This window comes from Phaethon aethereus (assembly GCF_964289735.1).
Source record: "Phaethon aethereus genome assembly, chromosome: 6".
Classification (NCBI taxonomy): domain Eukaryota; kingdom Metazoa; phylum Chordata; class Aves; order Phaethontiformes; family Phaethontidae; genus Phaethon; species Phaethon aethereus.
The window spans coordinates 30,672,796-30,691,765 of record NC_138580.1 but is presented as its reverse complement, the minus strand read 5'-3'; the positions used below and the strand labels follow the sequence as shown (position 1 = coordinate 30,691,765).

At 42.8% G+C, this 18,970-nt stretch overlaps 1 protein-coding gene across 2 annotated transcripts; it reads left to right on the top strand.

The window, feature by feature from the left end:
* Window positions 1–384: 384 nt before the first annotated feature.
* On the top strand, window positions 385–18,645 carry CASP8 (caspase 8; the record flags this gene model as incomplete). Of its 2 annotated transcripts, XM_082001516.1 has the most annotated exons (9): window positions 385–1,475; window positions 13,543–13,574; window positions 14,130–14,235; window positions 15,415–15,553; window positions 15,643–15,699; window positions 16,026–16,093; window positions 16,596–16,731; window positions 17,715–18,216; window positions 18,510–18,645. In XM_082001516.1, the coding sequence occupies exons 1-9, from the start codon at window positions 1,197–1,199 to the stop codon at window positions 18,643–18,645; spliced, it is 1,455 nt and encodes a 484-aa protein (XP_081857642.1). In that variant the 5' UTR covers window positions 385–1,196. The 2 variants fall into 2 exon arrangements, with proteins under 2 accessions (XP_081857642.1, XP_081857641.1); XM_082001515.1 differs by lacking the exons at window positions 13,543–13,574; window positions 14,130–14,235; window positions 15,415–15,553; ... (3 more) ...; window positions 17,715–18,216; window positions 18,510–18,645 and adding exons at window positions 1,738–1,843; window positions 2,880–3,018; window positions 5,072–5,160; ... (1 more) ...; window positions 6,922–7,411; window positions 8,201–8,351 and having other exon boundaries at window positions 385–1,507.
* Between the last annotated feature and the right edge of the window lie 325 nt (window positions 18,646–18,970).

Sequence of the window (18,970 nt, the reverse complement as noted above, 5' to 3'; positions counted from 1 at the left end):
ATTTTTTTTTAAAATATTTACAGTAGTACTGATTCAGTTAGCTGGGCTACCTTGGAGTTATTAGCTCTGCTATTGAAACATTTGCTGTAGCAGTAAAATTAAAATGAATTGCCTAATATTCCGGTAGTGTAGTAATAGGAAGTTTTGATTTGCTGTTGTCAACTTTTCTGTCTCTCAGTGAGTTCAATGGGACAAAAGACCTCTACTAAATGCATTTCTATAGAGTTCCTCTTCAGAGCTTCCTAGGTGGCTTAGATCTAAGGCAGAGAGAATAAAGTGGCAAATGATTCTCCTACCAGAGGCGCGGTCAAGGCAGGTCTTTTAGATATCAGGGTGAGATAGTTGGAAGGCTTGCACGTGGGTATTTCTCACTTTCTCTTGTGCTTAAAAGTTGGACCCATAAGCCAAGTTTAATATTTCTAAAGCTGATGGAGGAAGCGGTGGAGAAGGGAGGTGGTATTTGGTCAGTGAAACAGAACTAGTTTGACAAGAATTCTCCTGGCCTTTTTAATAAGGTTGACATGATCTGTATTTGATTTGAACATTAAAAATTGATTGAGAGCTGGGAACAGAGTTTTATTTGATGCAGGTAACAGAAGAGGTGGTTTGGCTATGCTGACCAGGGTCAGAAGCAATGTATAAAGAAAGGACAAGCCAGATAGCTTAGAAGAGTTATACTCGTGGACTCTTATCTTTGTTATGATGTAAAACCTTTATCTTTGTTACGGTGTAAAACTTGGCAATCTGATTTACTACATAGTCTGCATTTCAGACTGGCAAGTGGCTCTTACTTCCAAATGGGATCAAACCTAATAAAAAAGAAAAAAAAAACCACCAAAAAACAACCAACCAAACCAAAACCAAAACAGGAGCAGCCTGACAGGATTGTACATCCTATATGTTGATACTTCCCGCTGTCTGCACACCCCTCGGAAGCGACAATGATCCATGATTTTCTCTGTCAATTTCATTTAGTTCACAGTTTTTTATATTCCTTGTTAAGTCGAGACAACCAAAAGAGCTAAGCATCAAAGCTATGATAGCAAGACAGCCTCTCTCTACTGAAGTACTTTTGATTGCATGTATTTATTTTGGGCTATTCTACATGATGTGATGCCTTTTATAATCACGTTTATGCACTACAGCTACTGACAAATCATCTTCTGCTTGTGTTTAGATCCAAATCCTGATGTGAAATGAATACAGACTTCAACAAACTCCTTTTTGACATTTCTGAGGCTTTGGTCACAGATGAGCTGGCAGCTCTGAAGTTCCTCAGCCTGGAGCACATCCCCATGAGGAAGCTGGAAGCCATTCAGGAGCCCAAGGCCTTCTTTGAAGCGCTGCAGGAGAAAGGCATGATCGAGGTGGGGAGCCTGTCCTTCCTGAAGGAGCTGCTCTACCGGATCAATCGGATGGACCTTCTGGCTGCCCAGCTGGGCTCCAGCCGAGAGGAGATGGAGAGCGAGCTTCAGATCCCAGGCAGGGCAAAGGTGTCAGCCTACAGGTAAGCACAGAAGTAGTAAATCTTTGCATGCAAAATATACCACAGTTCTGTTGTGTACTGTGGTGTTTTCTATCTGCACTGCTGTCTTATGAATATCCCAGCATAATTGTATTTATTATGGCATGATTACCTGCCGCTGTGAGTTTTACATTTTGCAGTTCACATGTGTAATTGTGGTGTTCACTTCTCTTAACTTTCTTAATCAGTCTTTCTCTATTCTTTATTGCTAGGCAACTGCTATATGGAATTGCAGAGGACTTGACTCCGGAAGATGTCAAGAGCATGAAGTTCCTGCTCCAAAAACAAATACCAAAGAACAAGCTCCAGGATAATGCTGTATGCAAAGTGATCTTGATAAGTTTCTTGCAAGGCTAGTTCAGAGTCTCCTAGTTCTTTTAAGAAGGGAGGAAAGAAAAAGCAGTCTGCTCTCACTGAAATCTGTTGTTGAAAGAATTGTGATGTTAGCTGATAGCTGCTGTGGGAAAGATTGGACTCTTTTTTTTTTTTTTTCTCATTGGATCTTTTCTCCACCCTTTTTTGCTCTCCTGTTCCTATTTTCCCTCCACCACCTGTCTCCCTAATCTTTTCTTCTTGCAAAATCCGTCATGCTCTTCTTTTCGTCTTTGCTTGGCATTTATAAGACATTTGTATGTATGCTGTATCTAGGAAAAGTGATGTTTGCTGGAGGAAAAACAGTGTTTTGGAGACAGAAAATCGAGTTCTAATGTGAGTTCAACCACAAATTTTTGTGTATCATTGGGTACATTTTCTTTATTGTAGTTTGGGGTAATGGAATTTTGTATTTAACAAAACTATTAAGAGGTTTGATGAGCTACTTTAATACTTGTATTGTAAATCATGAACAGTCTTATAAAAATGCTTGGTATTATTAAGAAGCTTCCTTAAAAGTCCTATTTGTATTGTGGCATCTGTAGGAAGATCAGCAGATTTACCTCCAGCTTGGTGGACTGTTGAGCTTTAAAAAACAGAATTAGCCCTCAACACCTTTTCTGTAACAGAAAATGTGAAATGGCACAGCTAAATGACTTAACAGCACTTCATCTGAACACAGAGGCACAACAGGAAGCGATGTTGTTATTGACATCAGTGTTTTGCACTATTGAAACAAAGCTGGATAACCTAGCCATAGGCAATTTCTAATGATCCTATCTTAACCTTGGTGATGCGTTTCTTCAGTTGCATTGCATCTTCACCCTTGTTTTAATGAGGTTTGGAGGAAAAAGAAATTGGTCTTTAGCTGGTCAGTCTCTGGGCATGAGGATGTTGTCCTTTGCTCTGTCCAGAAGTTTCTGATACTGCAGTCATTGAAGGTCCCTGTATGAGCTTGGCTTATGTGTTTTTGTTCTACCAGTCAATGTTGAAGGTCTTTCTGGAAATGGAAAGAAAGGGGATAATTAAAGAAGATGACCTGGCAATGCTGAAAGATACGTTAAAGGGATTTAGAGCTGACATAAAGAAAAAAATTGATACCTATGAAGAAAAAAAGAAAGGTAAATTATTTAATCTAATTATTTAATCTGGTGTTTTAAGAGTAGAGCTGGTTTTTTGTGATCTTTGTGGCTCCATCCTTGGCAGCTATCATGGTTTAATCCCAGCTGGCAACTAAGCACCACCCAGCTGCTTGCTCACTCTCCACCGGTGGGATGGCGGAGAGAATCAGAAGAGTAAAAGTGGGTTTTCTTTATCTCTAATCATGGGTTGAGATAAAGACAGTTTAATAAATAAAGCAAAAGCTGTATGTACAAGCAAAGCAAAGCAAGGAATTCATTCACAGCTTCCTATCAGCAGGCAGGTATTCAGCCATCTCCAGGAAGGCAGGGCTCCATCACACATAATGGTTACTTGGGAAGACAAAACACCATCACTCCGAACATCCTCCGCTTTCTTCTTCCCGCAGCTTTATATGCTGAGCGTGATGTCATACAATGTGGGATATCCCTTTGGTCAGCTGGGGTCAGCTGTCCCTACTGTGTCCCCTCCCAACTTCTTGTGTACCCGCAGCCTACTCACTGGTGGGGTGGTGTGAGGAGCAGAGAAGGCCTAAACATCCCTGTGTTATCAACACTGTTCTCAGCACAAATCCAGAACACAGCCCCATACTAGCTACTATGAAGAAAATTAACTCTATCCCAGACAAAACCAGCACAGAAGCTTAGTAGTCCAGAGATAAGAGAGAGCCCTTACAGTATCCTAGGATAGGAAGAGCAGCTCTTGGTACCTGTGGTTTCTGAAGTTTTCTGCTACTTCATTATCGCATCATACTTTTTTCTATCTCTCCTTGAAATACGTTCTGTGCCTTGTAAATGGTCTGCTTCTCCCTCCTCTTTGCCTTGAATGCAATTTTTCTCTTCAGGAAACAGTGCAGTGCTGGTTTTGGACCAGGATAGCTTTTTAGTCACCAAAAGAGACTGGAGGTGACAGTTGCCTTGGGGAAACTTGTATTGGGAGATTGTCAACGTTATTTTCTGTTAGCCAGGCGGTTTGCTCTTAGTCAAAAGAAAAGTCCCTGGAGGCCAGGTACTTGGCTAAAGTGTAACCATTAGCTTTCTGTACCAGATGTGAAATTGCAAGGACTTCAGTGTGTCTGGACTGTTGCAGCTGAGGTGGTGACTTGTGACATCACAGCTGGGTCTTACTCTTTCTGTCAACCAACAACAACTGAGACCTATTACATTTTTCCCCTGAGCCTCCTTTTGGATGACTCGGGACATGTGTTTCCTTAGACACATCTAAACAGTCCATGCAGTTCCCTGCAGAGGTACCGACTAGTTTCCCCAGCATGTTTTTGTGCTGCTGACCTGTGCTTGTGTCTCTAAAAAAGCAGAAGAAAAATGCCAGGGGTGGCTAGTGTAAGCAAGCCCTGTTGTCAGGGGAATGGCTTTTTAGTAGTATTGTTATTATTTTGTCCCCCTTGGTAAACAGAAGAAGAGCATGTCTTACGTCTTGTTGCCCTGACAATTAAATTCCATTTAAACACATCTGTGTAACTTGTAAAAGGGGTACTGTGATTTATTTCCTTGGGTAGAGTCATGGGTTTGATGATTTCTTCACTTACTTCAGGCAGTTGTATTCAAAGAAGTGTTTTGTTCCTTTGAGGAACAATCTTCCATTACACTAGTATTCTGCATCCTTGGTGTGTCCACCCAAACAGTAGGGTTCTCTGGAGAAGAGAAGTGAATGAACTAGCTGTAGTGTACCAATGTACAAAAATGGGTCTCCTCTTTCACTTATGTATCCCATAGTGGAGTTTCTAGCAAATGGCTTGCCTGGGGTGACTACTCACATTCAGCCTTTTATTATCTGGATCTTGCTACCAGTAAAAGAGCAGAGAAGAAATGGAGCACAGCTCTGCACAACTTCAATAACCAGCAGTCTGTGAAACTGGAACCCTGCTTGGCCCAGCTCTGCAAAATGATGGTGTCTCAGTGATGTGGAAATCATGCTCCACCTCACTCCTTGTGCTGTTTTTTTGAGTGTTGAAATATGCACAGTGGAAGGTGTATCTTTAGTCCTAAAATGTTCTGTTTATCTTCTCCCTCTTAGAAAATGATTCTAAGCAAAAAATCCCCTATCCAGTGGCTGTGTCTGTGCATCCAGCAGGACAAGGAGCAGAGAGGGAGATACCACGCTTGGTGAGAAATACCTCAAGATTATCTTTAAAGTATTTATCTAACTCCTGGGAGGGGGGATCGTAAATTCTTCAGACTAAGCAGGTGGAAGAGCTGAAAATTCCTATTTTCAAAACAAGACCAAGTTTTGTTCCTTTGTGAGACCTGGCTGTTAACAATCTTTTAGACAAGAAATGAAGGAGTAGCTGTTGTGTGAAGAAAAACAATCTTAACGATAATGAAGACTGGGACATTGAAGTCCCAGCCAGGATACTCCTGGACAGATAGGAAAGGAGCAACAGAATATGCTACCTCACTGGAAACCCCTAAGGACTCTCAGAGGGAATGATAGGGTGCAGGAACTTTTCTTCTGCACATGCAGTTTTGTGTTTCTGGATACTCACTTTCTCCCATGCCAAAATCATATCCTAACCACAGAGAGAGGAGGAGGGATTCGGGGAGACAAAGCATATTCCTCACCCCTGTAGCTAGCTTGTAGTCCTAGGCTTTGCTTTTCTTGTATCTTGGCCCTCATGATTTTTTTGCACTTGGACATGAAGAACTAACAATCTATGTATAGCATATTTCTCTTTTGAATGGTTGGCACTGCTTTCTTAACTGTTTTCTTTGTTTCTACAGCTTGTGGAATCATACAAGATGAAAAATAACCCCCATGGTTACTGTGTGATTCTTAACAACTACATTTTTAAAAATCCATATGAAGCCAGAGAAGGAACAGTGAAAGATGGAGGTAAGTACTTTTTTAATCCAATTACTGTTCTGGTTTTTTCTCTGATAATTCTCTGAAAGAACTATCTAATCTTTCCTGTGAAGAAGAATCATGTCCACTGAGCTCCCTTGCCTCCAGAGTAACTGGAATGACAGTCACTGTAGAAATTGGAAATATGCCATTTCCAACAGCTTAGCTGATGGCTTAAAGAAGGGACTACTTTCTGTTCTAGGTAAAAAGCATTGACTTAATTGGTCATATGTACCAAATAGCAAAGGAGGCATTACTATTCCACCTTTTCACTTTTTGATTGTTTTTAGTTCTTGGCTGTCATGGAGTAATATTTTTAAGTCCTTAAATTCTACTTAATGCGCAAATAAATGCTACTGCTTTAGAATTTTCCTTAAAACCTGTCTTCCTGAGTCACTTTTAAGATAAACAAGAGCTTATCTCAAAGTAAAATCTGTTTCATGAAAACACATGTCACTGATATTTTAACTCCATCCAGCCTGTCTACAGGCTGCTTGCTTCCCAGCTACTTTCTCACCACCCACACAAACAAGTCAACATTTGCTGCAAAGTCTGCATAGCATTTGTTAGCGGGTTACCCTGCCTGCCTTCTTGCTGCATTGATCATTCTCACAGAATGAGTGACCTACTTCATTTAGGAGTGGCAGAATTTGTCATTCTAAAGAGGTACCTCTTCTTTAACTTGCTAAGTGTTCCTTTTAAACATCTGAGATTACTATGCAATGCACAGTTAAAGCTTGCTTTAACACAGTAAGCTTCACTAATTTGTGCTGATTAATCAGTTAATCTGAAACTTATTTTTGCTTTAGATAGCGTAATGCTTAACCCAGTTGTGTCTAAAAAAATAAATTAGCCATTTGTGTTTTTCTAATTAGATTTGGCAGGCTAAGAGTCAGGCAGGTGAGTTTATTGGTGGGATCTGAACAGTTCTGTTAATATCTGTGCTACCACACAGACACTGATGTTTCAGCATATTCCTTGTCACTGTTCATGTTTAACAAGTGCCGTCTGACTTTTTTCCCCAGAGGCTGTGAAGAGGGTGTTTAAGTGGCTTCAGTTTGAGACAGTTGAGCACATGGATCTAGAAGCAAAGCAAATGTATGCAAAAGTTAAAGAATACAGCAAAAAAGATCATAGTAACATGGACTGTTTTGTTTGCTTCATTTTTTCCCATGGTGAAAAAGACAAAATAAAAGGTGTTGATCATGAGTTTGTAAATATAAAAGATTTACTCTCCTGCTTCAGTGGATCTAATTGTCCTTCTCTTGCGGGCAAACCCAAGCTGTTTTTCATCCAGGCCTGCCAAGGCTCTGTAGGTCATCCAGTTGTCACAGTAAAAGAAGACTTTTCTGGCCATCTTGAGACGGATGCTACCCCTCTGACTTCCATTCCTGATCAGGCTGATATTCTTGTTGGCATGGCTACGGTGGAAGACTATGAATGCTACCGCTGTACAAAGACTGGCAGTGTTTACGTTCAATGCCTCTGTGACAAGATGGAGTTGCTTTGCCCACTGTAAGTACTATTTTGAATGCATACATATTTGGGGTATTGCAGACATACATACTTAAGCATGCTGTGCTGAAACATCAATGTTTTGCATTTGTGCTATGTAGTGCTTTTTACCTGCAGGACAGTGCAGAACAGTAATTATTCTGGAATTGGGCATTGTTACTCTTCTACAGGTGAACCAAAGTACAAGTTATTTCCCCAAGTTTGCCTGTGACAGAAGCAGGGTTACAATGCTGGAACATACATATAAACAAGTCTGTGTGTGTGCATGTTTTTTAATATTTTTTTTGACAGATAAATGATTTTTCTTTCAGTGGCACCTGGTGAGAGGCGAATTTGTTGAGTGATTACACAGACACACACAAAACATCAGTGTTCTTTAGTGATAATTTTTATTGTTGCCTCACTTCCATTCCCATCATAAACTTGATTTAGAAAGGAGAATTTATCTTCAGACATCACTTTCTCATGGTGTCCAGAAGAGAGCTTGGAGAATGCACAGTTTTGGTTCTGTTCCATCTTAGTGCGCTCTTCTGACTATAATAAAAGTAGGGGGCTGTGTTTGCTGGAGAGCGATGCTACGCAGAGGTTGCTTTTATTCCCCTAAACACACTGAATTCTGTGGTTGCACAATGGAGTGTGCAATTTCAGTGACGGGCAGGGTGAAGGGAAGGTAGTAGCCTTCCCTTGAGATATGAGATACTGTTTTATTGGAGCAAACACACATAAGCTTCTTGGCCTAGCTGCAAGTACCATGTATTTCAATGTAACTTTTTACCATTTTTGTTCAAGGCACAAGGATCTCATAACCATCCTGACAGAAGTGAACAAGGAAGTGGGAGGAAGAGTATTAAATGGATGGAAGCAGATGCCAAAGATAACGTCAACCCTACGGAAGCAATTGATCTTCCAAATTCCACAATGCCAGTCAACTGAAAAGTAGAAAAATAAGAATATACTCAGTTAGGAATCACATCTGGAGTGGGCTTCCACAGGGAAGAGGACTTGCAAGAGAAATTATCTAGATCTGTGTAATTATCCCCAGTCCTTCAAGGGGCCATGGGACCTAAATTTTCCAGTTTGCATGTTTAATCAGTCTCCTGGCATCTGGATCTGTGCCAGTCTGGTAAGGCCGTGAAGGAGTACACTCTGGCTTTCTGTCCTGCGGAAGCAGTGGAGTCTGTTCAGTCTGGGTTTCAAGTGAGGAAGCACTTCCAAGTAGTACGATTTTTAAAAGTTATTGGAAATGCCAATGGAAGTCCATTTCTGTCTGACTTGTCTCTGAAATCTGAAGGAAAGCCCAGATAGATTCAGAATGCTAGATCCCTTCCTAGGGAGCATATGTAAGACTATAACTGATATACCCAGAGATGAATCATTGGCTGTCTCTGGAAGCTGTGTAATTTTTCATGGAAAATAACACCCCTGTCCAGAAGGACTGAAAAAAGATGTTCATGATAATACAAGTTTGGTTCTTTTCCTCCAAATATTTGGTTTGCTTTATGTTATCAATTTACTTGGCTAAACAGCACCGCTGTTTAGGTTTTTTAATAGTAGGAGTTCTGTGGTTTTTTCTCAGAGCTTTTAAGGGATAGTCTGTTTTGAATGGCTGTTGATCACTGGAAGGATGATCCTGCTTGATTAGATCCACTACTCGGATACCTTCTCCTCCTGACTAGCTCCAGTGGACTCTTGTTTCTCTTGTAATAAATACTCTTGGTTTTCACATCACCTTTGTTTGTGGGTGGTGTGTTTCTCTTTCAGATGAGCTGACTGAGGGACAGTCAGCATTATGGACACTTTTACTTCAGCAGAAGTTATGTTGCCTTTGCTGAAGTATTTGATGACAGCCACCCCGAGGGGTAGCATAGTGATATCCCTTCATTAGCAGCTAGAGAGATGGTAGGAAAGAATAAGTTAAAATTCAGGACTTTCATGATAATGACAGCTGATGTCAGTGAGGATGTTCTTCCCTTGCATCCTCAGCAATGTGTAGGTGGTGTGTGGGAGCTGTATGGGATTCTAACGGCTACATTCCTTTTGAGTTTATAACAAGATAAAGGATTGATTTGAGACAGTTTGTAACTTCTGCTTTTTTTTAGTTCGTATTTTTTGGAAATCCATGTCTAGCCATCAAGCAGGGGTTCTTTATTCAATCCTGCTTGTGTTCTTGAAGCGAAACTTTTCATTTTGCTCCCCTTGCCCTTTTTCACCTTCCAAGTAAAAGAGAGAATGCCCATTCTTAGAATCACAGCTCTGTTCACACAGGTTTCATAAATAATAAATAGACGTTACAAGCACTATGTAAATGAGTGCTGTTTGTTGCAAAAGTTATCAGAAGGTGTTACTAAGTATGATACAGTTCTGCAGCTAACATTTGGTTAACTATACAGGAAGTGTGGCAACAGTTTATTTACATTTTTATACTGTTTTCATAAATGAGATCCTGATATGAAGTTTAGTAATTAGATTTGAATTAGAATGTTGTTTTATTACAAGGAAGTATAGCTTAAGTGAAGTAACTGCTCCTCTGGGAAGAACTTGCTGGAAGGTGTCAGCTGCTCCAGTAGTGAAGTTGTGAATCTACAGCATTTCTGTTTTTTCATATTTCTCGGTGTCAGGGTTCAATACTTTGAGACCAAGTTCTTTCAGATATTCCACATGAGGAGGAATTGGATGTAAAATTTACTTACTTGGTGTATTTGGTGTTACATGGGATTTTGATTTAGTAGAGTGATACAGCAATATACTGAAATCAAAACACAAGCATAATTTAGCAGTTGCAATATACCATTGAGTCACAATACAAACATGATTCTCATTACCCGTCTCTATATGCGCACTGTCATGACATTCGGCATCCCCAGTCGCAGTGCACTATGTGGGTTGAAGCCAGGTCAAGCCCATTGCTCTTTTCAAAGTTTAAATGTTTTATCAGTTGTCCTGTTTTTATTCTTTTATGTTGGGCTGAGCCACATAGTCACACCCCCCATGCTCGTCTGGCTAGCTCAGGAAGACATTATTCTTTGTTAATTGTCTTGGAGAACCTGATGATTCACAGGTGCAGCTGTCTTCTCTACTAAGGTGACCCTCCAGTCCTGATGTTGAGGTTAATGGAGCTTTCCTTAGGATATATTCTTCCCTGAGGTCATTGGTTTATTTGTCCCTTCTCCTCTGAGCTGTCCTCCACTGGGGTGGTGTGCTGGTCAGTCACACCATGCCATTAAATGGCCATGGTATTTTGTTCTACCTGTTAAAATCAGGCCACCTCCATAGCTAACATTATTGCCTACTGATGAAGACCTACTAGAAGGGAGAGAAAACCCCATCAAAATCCTCTAAGGACTGCAGGAAGTAGCCATACTGTGAATTTGTATGTGGCTCATGCGGTGATCAAGGAAGGAGAAAACACACTTTCAGTTTTATGGTTGTGAGCAAAGTATGCTCACACACACCTGCGGCTGCATGGCTGATACATTCTTGCACATATTTGTGTCCCTCCCACAGAACTGAGAGGTAAGAAGGAAGTTGCATCTGCAATTTTCTGACTCGTTTTTCTCCTGTAGCACAACCTGGAGAATGGCAAGGGGCAATCACCTTTCCTCTTCTGCAGGCCCTCAGCTATAGTTACTTTGCCTGTCCTCCCTTTTCTTCAATTCCTGGCTGGGAGGCCAAATGCAATGGCAAAACAATCCTGGCACTCAATTCTGTGTTTTGTTTTCAGCCAGCAGAAGCACTACCACCAGAAAGTGGAGTCAGAAGGGTGGTAGGAAAGCAAAGTTGGTGAGTTGAAGTCCTGCAGGCTTAAGCTGAAAGCAGGCAGGATCAGAGTGATGCTGTTTGAAAAGGAAAATGCTTAGAAGAGTTGGGGAGGGCCCTTTGTTGCACAGGCGGAAATAATGTTGTTCGGTGGCATGAATTCCTGCCCAGTCATTTGCATCTTGCTACCTATTCGTTCAGTTTAACACCAGTTTCCCAGAGAGCTGTTTACGCCCACATTCCGTGGGAATTTTGTCATTCTCTCCACCGTAATGGTTTTAGGGTGACTGATTAATGTGCTGCTCTTGGGATGGGTTAGTGGTACATGTGAGGAGCCTGCCTGTCTTCAGATTGCTGCCAGCTTCTCCCACCACACGGGCTGCTCTAAGTATGTGGTTTCCCACCACCTATATAAGGGTTCACTCTTGGTTCTCAAAGTGGTGTGAAATTCAGGTACTGCAGAGTTTGATTAGTTGAATTGTTGGCTGTGTCTGTGATCTGTAAGATCTTTTGCAGGAAGTCTTGAAGCCCAGGGAGAAGTGGAAGCAAAATACACACCGGGTAGGAGATTAAGCAATGCAGCAAGGGTCCAGAGCTAGTTTTTTCTCAGGAGATGTTGGGTGTTCAGCCCTTACTGGTTACACTTTTTATTTTGTCCACTAACTAGTATGGGCACATTCTCTCTGAAATTATTCTGATCTGCCTCTTTTCAACTAGAGATGTGTCAAATTATGAACTGAGAATGGCATGTTTAATCTGCAGTGACTTCTGTGCTAGTTGCTAAATAATACAGTCGAGATCTGGGAACTCCCAGATACTCACTTCTGTGTGTTTTTTCTGTAATTGTGCTGCTTGTGATGGTATCTGTTCTGTTACTGACAGCCACAGGAATTCCCCAGGCCGCGAACGCAGCTAGCGCGTTCCACTAGCTCAGTGGAACATTATTCTGGACGTGTCTTCTGAGCTTGCCCTAGGTCTTTACATTAGTTTTATATCTGTGTAGCCACTTTGTGTTTAGGCCTGGTTTGTCCAAGCATATCAGTGCAAAGGGAAGGATCCATACCTCCTTCAGTCTCTTTACTAGGAAGAGCTTGTTTTAACATGTCTTGAGGGCATGTTTAGCTCATGGGCTGTCTTGCCCTGTTCAGATTATTTTTACCTTTGACCGAACTTGCCACACATGCAGTAATCAAATATCTTGTGTAGGGTTTTGAATGCTGATAAGCCACTTCTGTGATAACAATGTGAAGATTTGTGCTTAATATATTGTCAAACTGTTTTTCCTGGGTTTTTTGGGGGGAAGGGTTTCCGGTTTTAAATCAGTGCTTAGTGAGAACACTGTTTCTTTATTTGGAGAGTGTGGATGCCCTGAGAGTGGCTTTCATGCTCAAGGTGAGCACTAAGGTGTTAATGTTTGGTTTCAGAAGGATGAAATGCCAGCTGGTAAAATCTCTTCCTTCCTGCCTCCCGTTTTTGTGAAATACCATCTAGCGGGAGTGCTCCAGAGGGACTGTCAGAGGCGGTGCACCGTCCCAGGGTCTTATGTGATCACACAGCACTCCTGCGAGCCTGCTCCCGTTGCTGGAAGGGTCTTCAGCAAATCTTGAGGGCTGGGAAGGGAGCTGGTTCCATGGCTGGTGCCTGTTAGGGTACAGCACTGGATGGCTGCAACCGAGCGTGTTGCGTTGCCTGCTAGCAGCCCCGAAAGGCTCGCAAAGAGGAAGTCGAGTCAGTGGCGTTATGAGCTTCTTTCTGTTTGTATTAAAACGGCAGTGAATTGTGAGTGCCTTTAAACTAGAGAGGCAATTGCAGGAAAAGCCCGGGCAGAAGGAGACCTTTAGGCCTGCGTTAATAGGCTCGGTTTTCTCACGAATGGACTCAAGAATAGTCAGTGCTTCGTAACTGTCTGCAATGCGTCTGAGAGAAGTCCCCTCTGGCAGACGCGCAGTTTGCATGTTAAGTTGTGGGGTTTTTGGCTTGTTTCAGTTTGAAATCCAGAAGGAACTACAGCTCCCAGGGGCCCGGGCGCCGCCTCCTGCCCGCCCAGCCCGGCGGCGGGCGGAAGCGGCTCCGGCGCAGGGCTGGCGCCGCCGCGGGCCATGGAGCTGCCGAGGCAGCGGCTGCTGGTGGTCAGCGAGGAGCTGGACGAGGCCGAGCTGGCGGCTCTGAAGTTCCTCAGTCTGGAGCACGTCCCCATGAGGAAGCTGGAAGCCATCCAGAAGGCACAGGACTTCTTCGAAGCGCTGCAGGAGAAAGGCATGATCGAGGCGGGGAACCTCCTCTTCCTGAAGGAGCTGCTCTACCGGATCAGTCGGATGGACCTCCTGGTTACCCAGCTGGGCTCCAGCCGAGAGGAGATGGCGAAGGAGCTTCAGATCCCAGGCAGGGCTCGGGTGTCGGCCTACAGGTGAGTGACCGGCGGCCCGGGGCGCGGGGCGGCCGGGCTGAGCCCCAGCCGGACCTCGGTCCGAGATCGGCTGCCCTGCTCGTGTGGTCGGCGTAAGCTTTTACCGGCGATTTGAACGCCAGGATAAGGTTTGGAAGCACACAAACATCTTCCAAGAGAAACCAGGTGCAAACCGTAGGGAAAATTGGAAATTTCTGTCCAGTAAGAGGGGGAGAACTAAAGCCGCACCTTTCTGAAATGCTTAACAGTCCCCATAGGCCGCCCTGCCCGGGTGCTGCGGGATGCGATAAGTTGACTAGGTGTGAGTCTTTGTTCTCAACACCACGAAGTTGCAGCGTGGTTTTGATTTTAGGAAAACTGAGATTTTTAATTGCAACTGAAGATGATTTGACTTCAGGCTGATGTCCCCCCAGTTAAAAACGAATTAAGGGGGATATGTGCTTGCAGGGGCAAAGGGAGCGGGCGAAGGGGGCAGTGCAACAGTAGGGTGTTAAATTGTCCAAAGGGACATGCTTGGGAACACGATGAAACAGTGTCTTTCACTTCTCTTTCTAGATACCTGCTCTTTCAGCTGTCAGAAGACATCACTGAAGATGAGCTGAAGTCTTTCAAGTTTCTTTTGGGGAAAGAATTACCAAAATGCAGGCTAAACCCTAAAATTGTAAGGATTTCTTTAATTATTTTTTTAAATGATTATTCTAATCCACAGAGGTATTTGGGTTGCTCTGAGGCGAATGAGTGTCACTCTTCTTATGGGGTCAATTTTTTGTTATGGTGAAAACACCGTAAGAAAAAGGGCGCACCTGGGAAGGGATTATAGGCTCTCTAGTGCATATGGGACTTGTCTGTGCTAGTGTTACATGTAGCTTTTGCAGCCATGTCACAGCCCAGACAGCATCAGCCAGCCCTGTGCCAGCCACAGAGGCCTTCATGTCCAAGCACCATATGGGGCTTAGGGGACTCAGTGGCTTTGATCAATGGAAGACTGATGAGCACATTCACTCTTCTTGCCCAACTGATTTTCTTTTGGCTGCTTCCTAAGCCATTATCAAACACAGAAAATCACCCACTGTGGCTATTACTTAGGCTTTTGTTCTGTTTATTTCCAAACTCAGAAAATACAAATCCAAGCAGCAGATCCTTACCAACGCTAAGGCCCAAGAACTTGGAGTTTACAAATAGCCTTGCAGGAGATCCAGTTGCTCGTACGCTGTCAGTTCTGACTGATGGGTACTTTGTTTTGTCTAGTGAAAACTCTCTTAGCATTTTCCCTCTTTTCTTAGAGGAGGGACTGTGGCCATTTAGTGATAGCTGTTCTAGTAATCCTTGGGGTGACCACTGTGCTGTGCCACTCACTGTTTGGCAAGAGCTTCTGTCCCCTGGGTCCCCTTTTGCATCAGAGCAATCTCTACACCATACTTGCATGGTTATACCCATCTTTGTCATTGCTTAAGATGGTCACTGCAGTTAAGGGCACAAGCCAGCCACTGGAAGTCAAATGAATGAAAGCAGTCATTAGAAATGACATTATATATTCCTCTATGATTACCATTAGGTCTCCTGGGTTAGATCTTAACGGATCTCAGCATCCCTGAGCTGCAGAAGGGAAATGAGTATGTTTGGAGAAGATGTTTGTACTTACAGTACTTGTACGTTTGGTTGCACCAAGTTTAACTGACTCAGCTGAGGTCTCAACTGAGCTACCAGTCAGCTGGGCTGACTGTGGGTCTCAGGTGCTGTCAGTATATTAAAGCTTAGGTGCATATGCACATGCTGCACCTTCCCTTCCAGTGGCAGCATGGATGTGCCCTAAGAGCAAACTACCTTTCTGATTACCCAGACAATGCTCGACGTTTTCATTGAAATGGAGAAGAAGGGGATTTTGGGAGAAGACAACCTAAATATCCTGAAGAGTCTCTGTGCAGAAATTAACATCAGCCTGTTGAAGAGAATTGAAGAATATGAATTAAACCTATTTGGTAAAACAAAACAGAAAGGACTCATTCCCATAGTTATTCTTGAAGTGATGCAAAGGTATCATAGAGAACTAATAATGAATGCTTTTCAGGTGGAGAAGAGATGCTCATTACAGAGGAACAGAGGGGCAGTACAGGAGGCCCTGAAGGTAACTGAAACTCAAAAAATGAATATTTAGATTTTTTGCTCTTCATCTTTTGGACTCTCTAGACCACTTGCATCTCACTTCTTTACACAGGTGCCTCTCTAAAAAGTGATCAGGTATCCAGTTACTTACTTATGTTCACAATACATTTTATTCCTTTTAATTGATTATCAGTGCTTTATAGCTAATGGGAACAGCTGTTCAACCACAATTTAGGTTTTTATAGTACTTCCACAAGGAGGTACTTGTGGAGATGCAGAATAGGAATAGAGCTTCTCTCCTTTCACTGGTGCTACATTCTGTACTTAAACTTTTTTGTCTATATTCAGCCCATGCCAGATGGCTGGCATCCTCTGTGGCACTTGATTCTCCTGGCAGTTGGAAAGAATCTTCCCAGGTAAGTCAGTTTGCTTCTTGGAAACATCATCATTTTGTCTTAGAAGACATCATGCCTCGATGAGGTGAACAGTTACTATAAGCCCAACTGTTAAAAGCACTGGCTAGAAAAAAAAATTGCACCACTCTGTAACATCCTTTATTCTGAAGCCAAGTCACAAGGTAGCAGCTGCTGCAGTGTTAAAACTGCAGAAAGACTTGCAAGGGTAGCAAAATAGGACAAGTTTATTATACCAGGAAATACGCAGATGGCTGGGCATGGAGAAGTGGGTGAACGCAGTACCCCATGATGACTTGTGTCTGGGAGAATGCTGTCATGCTGTGCACAGAGTCCCAAAGGCGGTGGGGCAGTGCATTGCCAGGTCCTGGGAGCAAAGCTGTATTGGGAGGGCTGCCTAGAGAGAAAGCCAGCTGGCTCTTTACCCTGCTGTGCCGCTAACAAGGGCTGAGAAGCACCTGGAGGACAGTGCAGTAGTTTCACCACTAGTCTTCCTTTTCAACAGCTTGAAGCTTACAAAATGACTAGCCGACCCCGTGGAGTGTGCCTGATCCTGAATAATCACAATTTTGCAAAAGCCAGGGAAGCAGTGCCGGAACCCAAAAACATGAAGGATCGGAATGGGACAGACGTGGATGCAGGTACAGTGAACATTAAAGATGAGTGTGCGTATCTTCAAAAATAGAAACCTCATTTATTTTTCTGTAATAAAGATCTGAATTCCAGTCTTTCTTTTCTAGGATACTTTTGTTGTAGTGGCTAAGTCGGCTCTGTTTCCTGTGCTGACAAACTGTAATCAACTCATCAAGCTTTTACTGGCTGACTCAGAATAATTCACTAGCATTTTGCTCTTTATTCATAGAGTTTACTGCAACCTTAAGCAGCAACCTCAGCCTGGGCTTTACAAGCTAGGCTAGCTTTGTGTCAGACTCATGCATACTACTTGTAAAATATGCAGAACCAGAAACAGAGTTGCTGCTGAACCAGAATTGGGCATTAGTTGTTTAACATCCAACTTTTAAAAAAAAAAAAAGGGAATGGGGAATTTAAGGACTCAATACCTAGGTAATTCAGGGGCCCTGATTTTAGCAGGCTGTCCTGCATCAGCAGCATTGCAGGTTCCAGGTTCTTTGGGATGGGTGTATTTGCATTACCTATGCCAAGAGATAAAATCCATCAGTGGGCTTTCCCTGATTGACTTGAACCCTAACTTAATTCAAGAGTCAAGAGTGTGAGGTTTCTTTTCCTGTGGCACAGGTACTACCCAAACAGGTAGTGCCCTCTCCTCTTGGGTAAAGCAGCTGCACTGTTCAACCTTTTGAGAGATTAAGGGATTAGCTGTAAAGGGGGTGGGGGAAAGAGAGACAGCTTTCTTAACGGTTCTGTGCACTTTCCAGACAGAGGCAATACTAAACAGCAAGATTGCAAGGAAGCATTTTAATTAGAACTAAGGGAACTCAGTAGACGTGTGATTAGACTACTAGATTATTTTCAGAGCAGGAATGTAACTAGTAGTGACAGTATTGTAGCAGGATGTTTAAAAAAGATCTCTAGAAATGCAATTTGCAATTGCAGAGTCCAACCTTCATGTAATGAAAAGGCTCCCCTTCTGTTTACTTTCCAGCGGCTCTAAGAAAAGTCTTTAGCAAGCTACATTTTACAATAGCAGAATATAGAGACCTCACCGCAGAGGAAATCCGTAAGACTGTGAACATCTACCGGTGCGAAGACCATAAGGACAAAGACTGTTTTGTTTGCTGTATCCTGTCTCATGGGAAAAAAGGCATTATATATGGTGTGGATGGGCAGGAAGTACCTATCCAGGATCTGACCACTTCTTTCACTGGAGAGAATTGCCGCTCACTTGCTGGAAAACCAAAAGTCTTTTTTGTTCAGGCCTGCCAAGGTGATGCTTGCCAGAAAGGTGTGACCATCGAAACAGATTCTGGAGAGCAAGATTCTTCTGTAGAAACAGATGCAAGATTTCAGCTCGACTGCATCCCTGCAGAGGCAGACTTCCTCTTGGGCATGGCTACCCTGCAAGATTATGTTTCCTACAGAAGCCCAAGGCAGGGGACCTGGTACATACAGGCTTTGTGCCAGCACTTGGAGTACAGCTGTCCTCGGTAACTATGTTTCCATAAGCTTCTTTTTGGCAACACCTGTATTTTCCTTCTGAATGACAGGAGTTTGATTTGGATGCAGAGGTAGATGATAGGCAGTGGGAGCGCTCGCTTGGAGTGAAAATAGTAATGTAGGATAAAGCATATAGATCGTTCAAAGCAGTTTATCTAACTGCTTTGAAGCCTATTTATAAGAGGAGCCATTAGCACTGGTATAGATCAAGATATATGAGAATGTGGTAATTTTTCTGACATTAACTGCCACCTTAATGCAAAATATACTTGTGTTTTTGCAGAGGAGAAGATATTCTCACCATCCTGACAGCAGTGAATCAAGAGGTGAGCAGGAAGAGTGGCAATCAGAATGCAGAAAAGCAGATGCCACAGCCCAGTTTCACACTGAGGAAAAAGCTCATCTTTCCTGTCAACTAAATGGGAGGGAACTGAATGGAAGAGGGAGCTGCAGCAGCCTGGTATCAGTTAAGAATTTGGTAAAATGTAACAGACGTGCAGTGGCTGCTCTTCGCCCAAGAGCAAATGTTTTTATTGAAAATACAGACAAGGAGCAAAAGCTTTAAGAAATTTGTGTTAATATGTATGATACTTTATACTTGAGAGCATCTCTGAGCTGGTCTCCGATTTGTGGTTTGCTAGCTAAAATATGCTTAGTGTCCTATGAGGTGTACCACATATTGCTGTTGTTTTAAGTAAGGTATTTTTCCAATGCAAATTTTAAAAGACAACTGTTACGGGATCT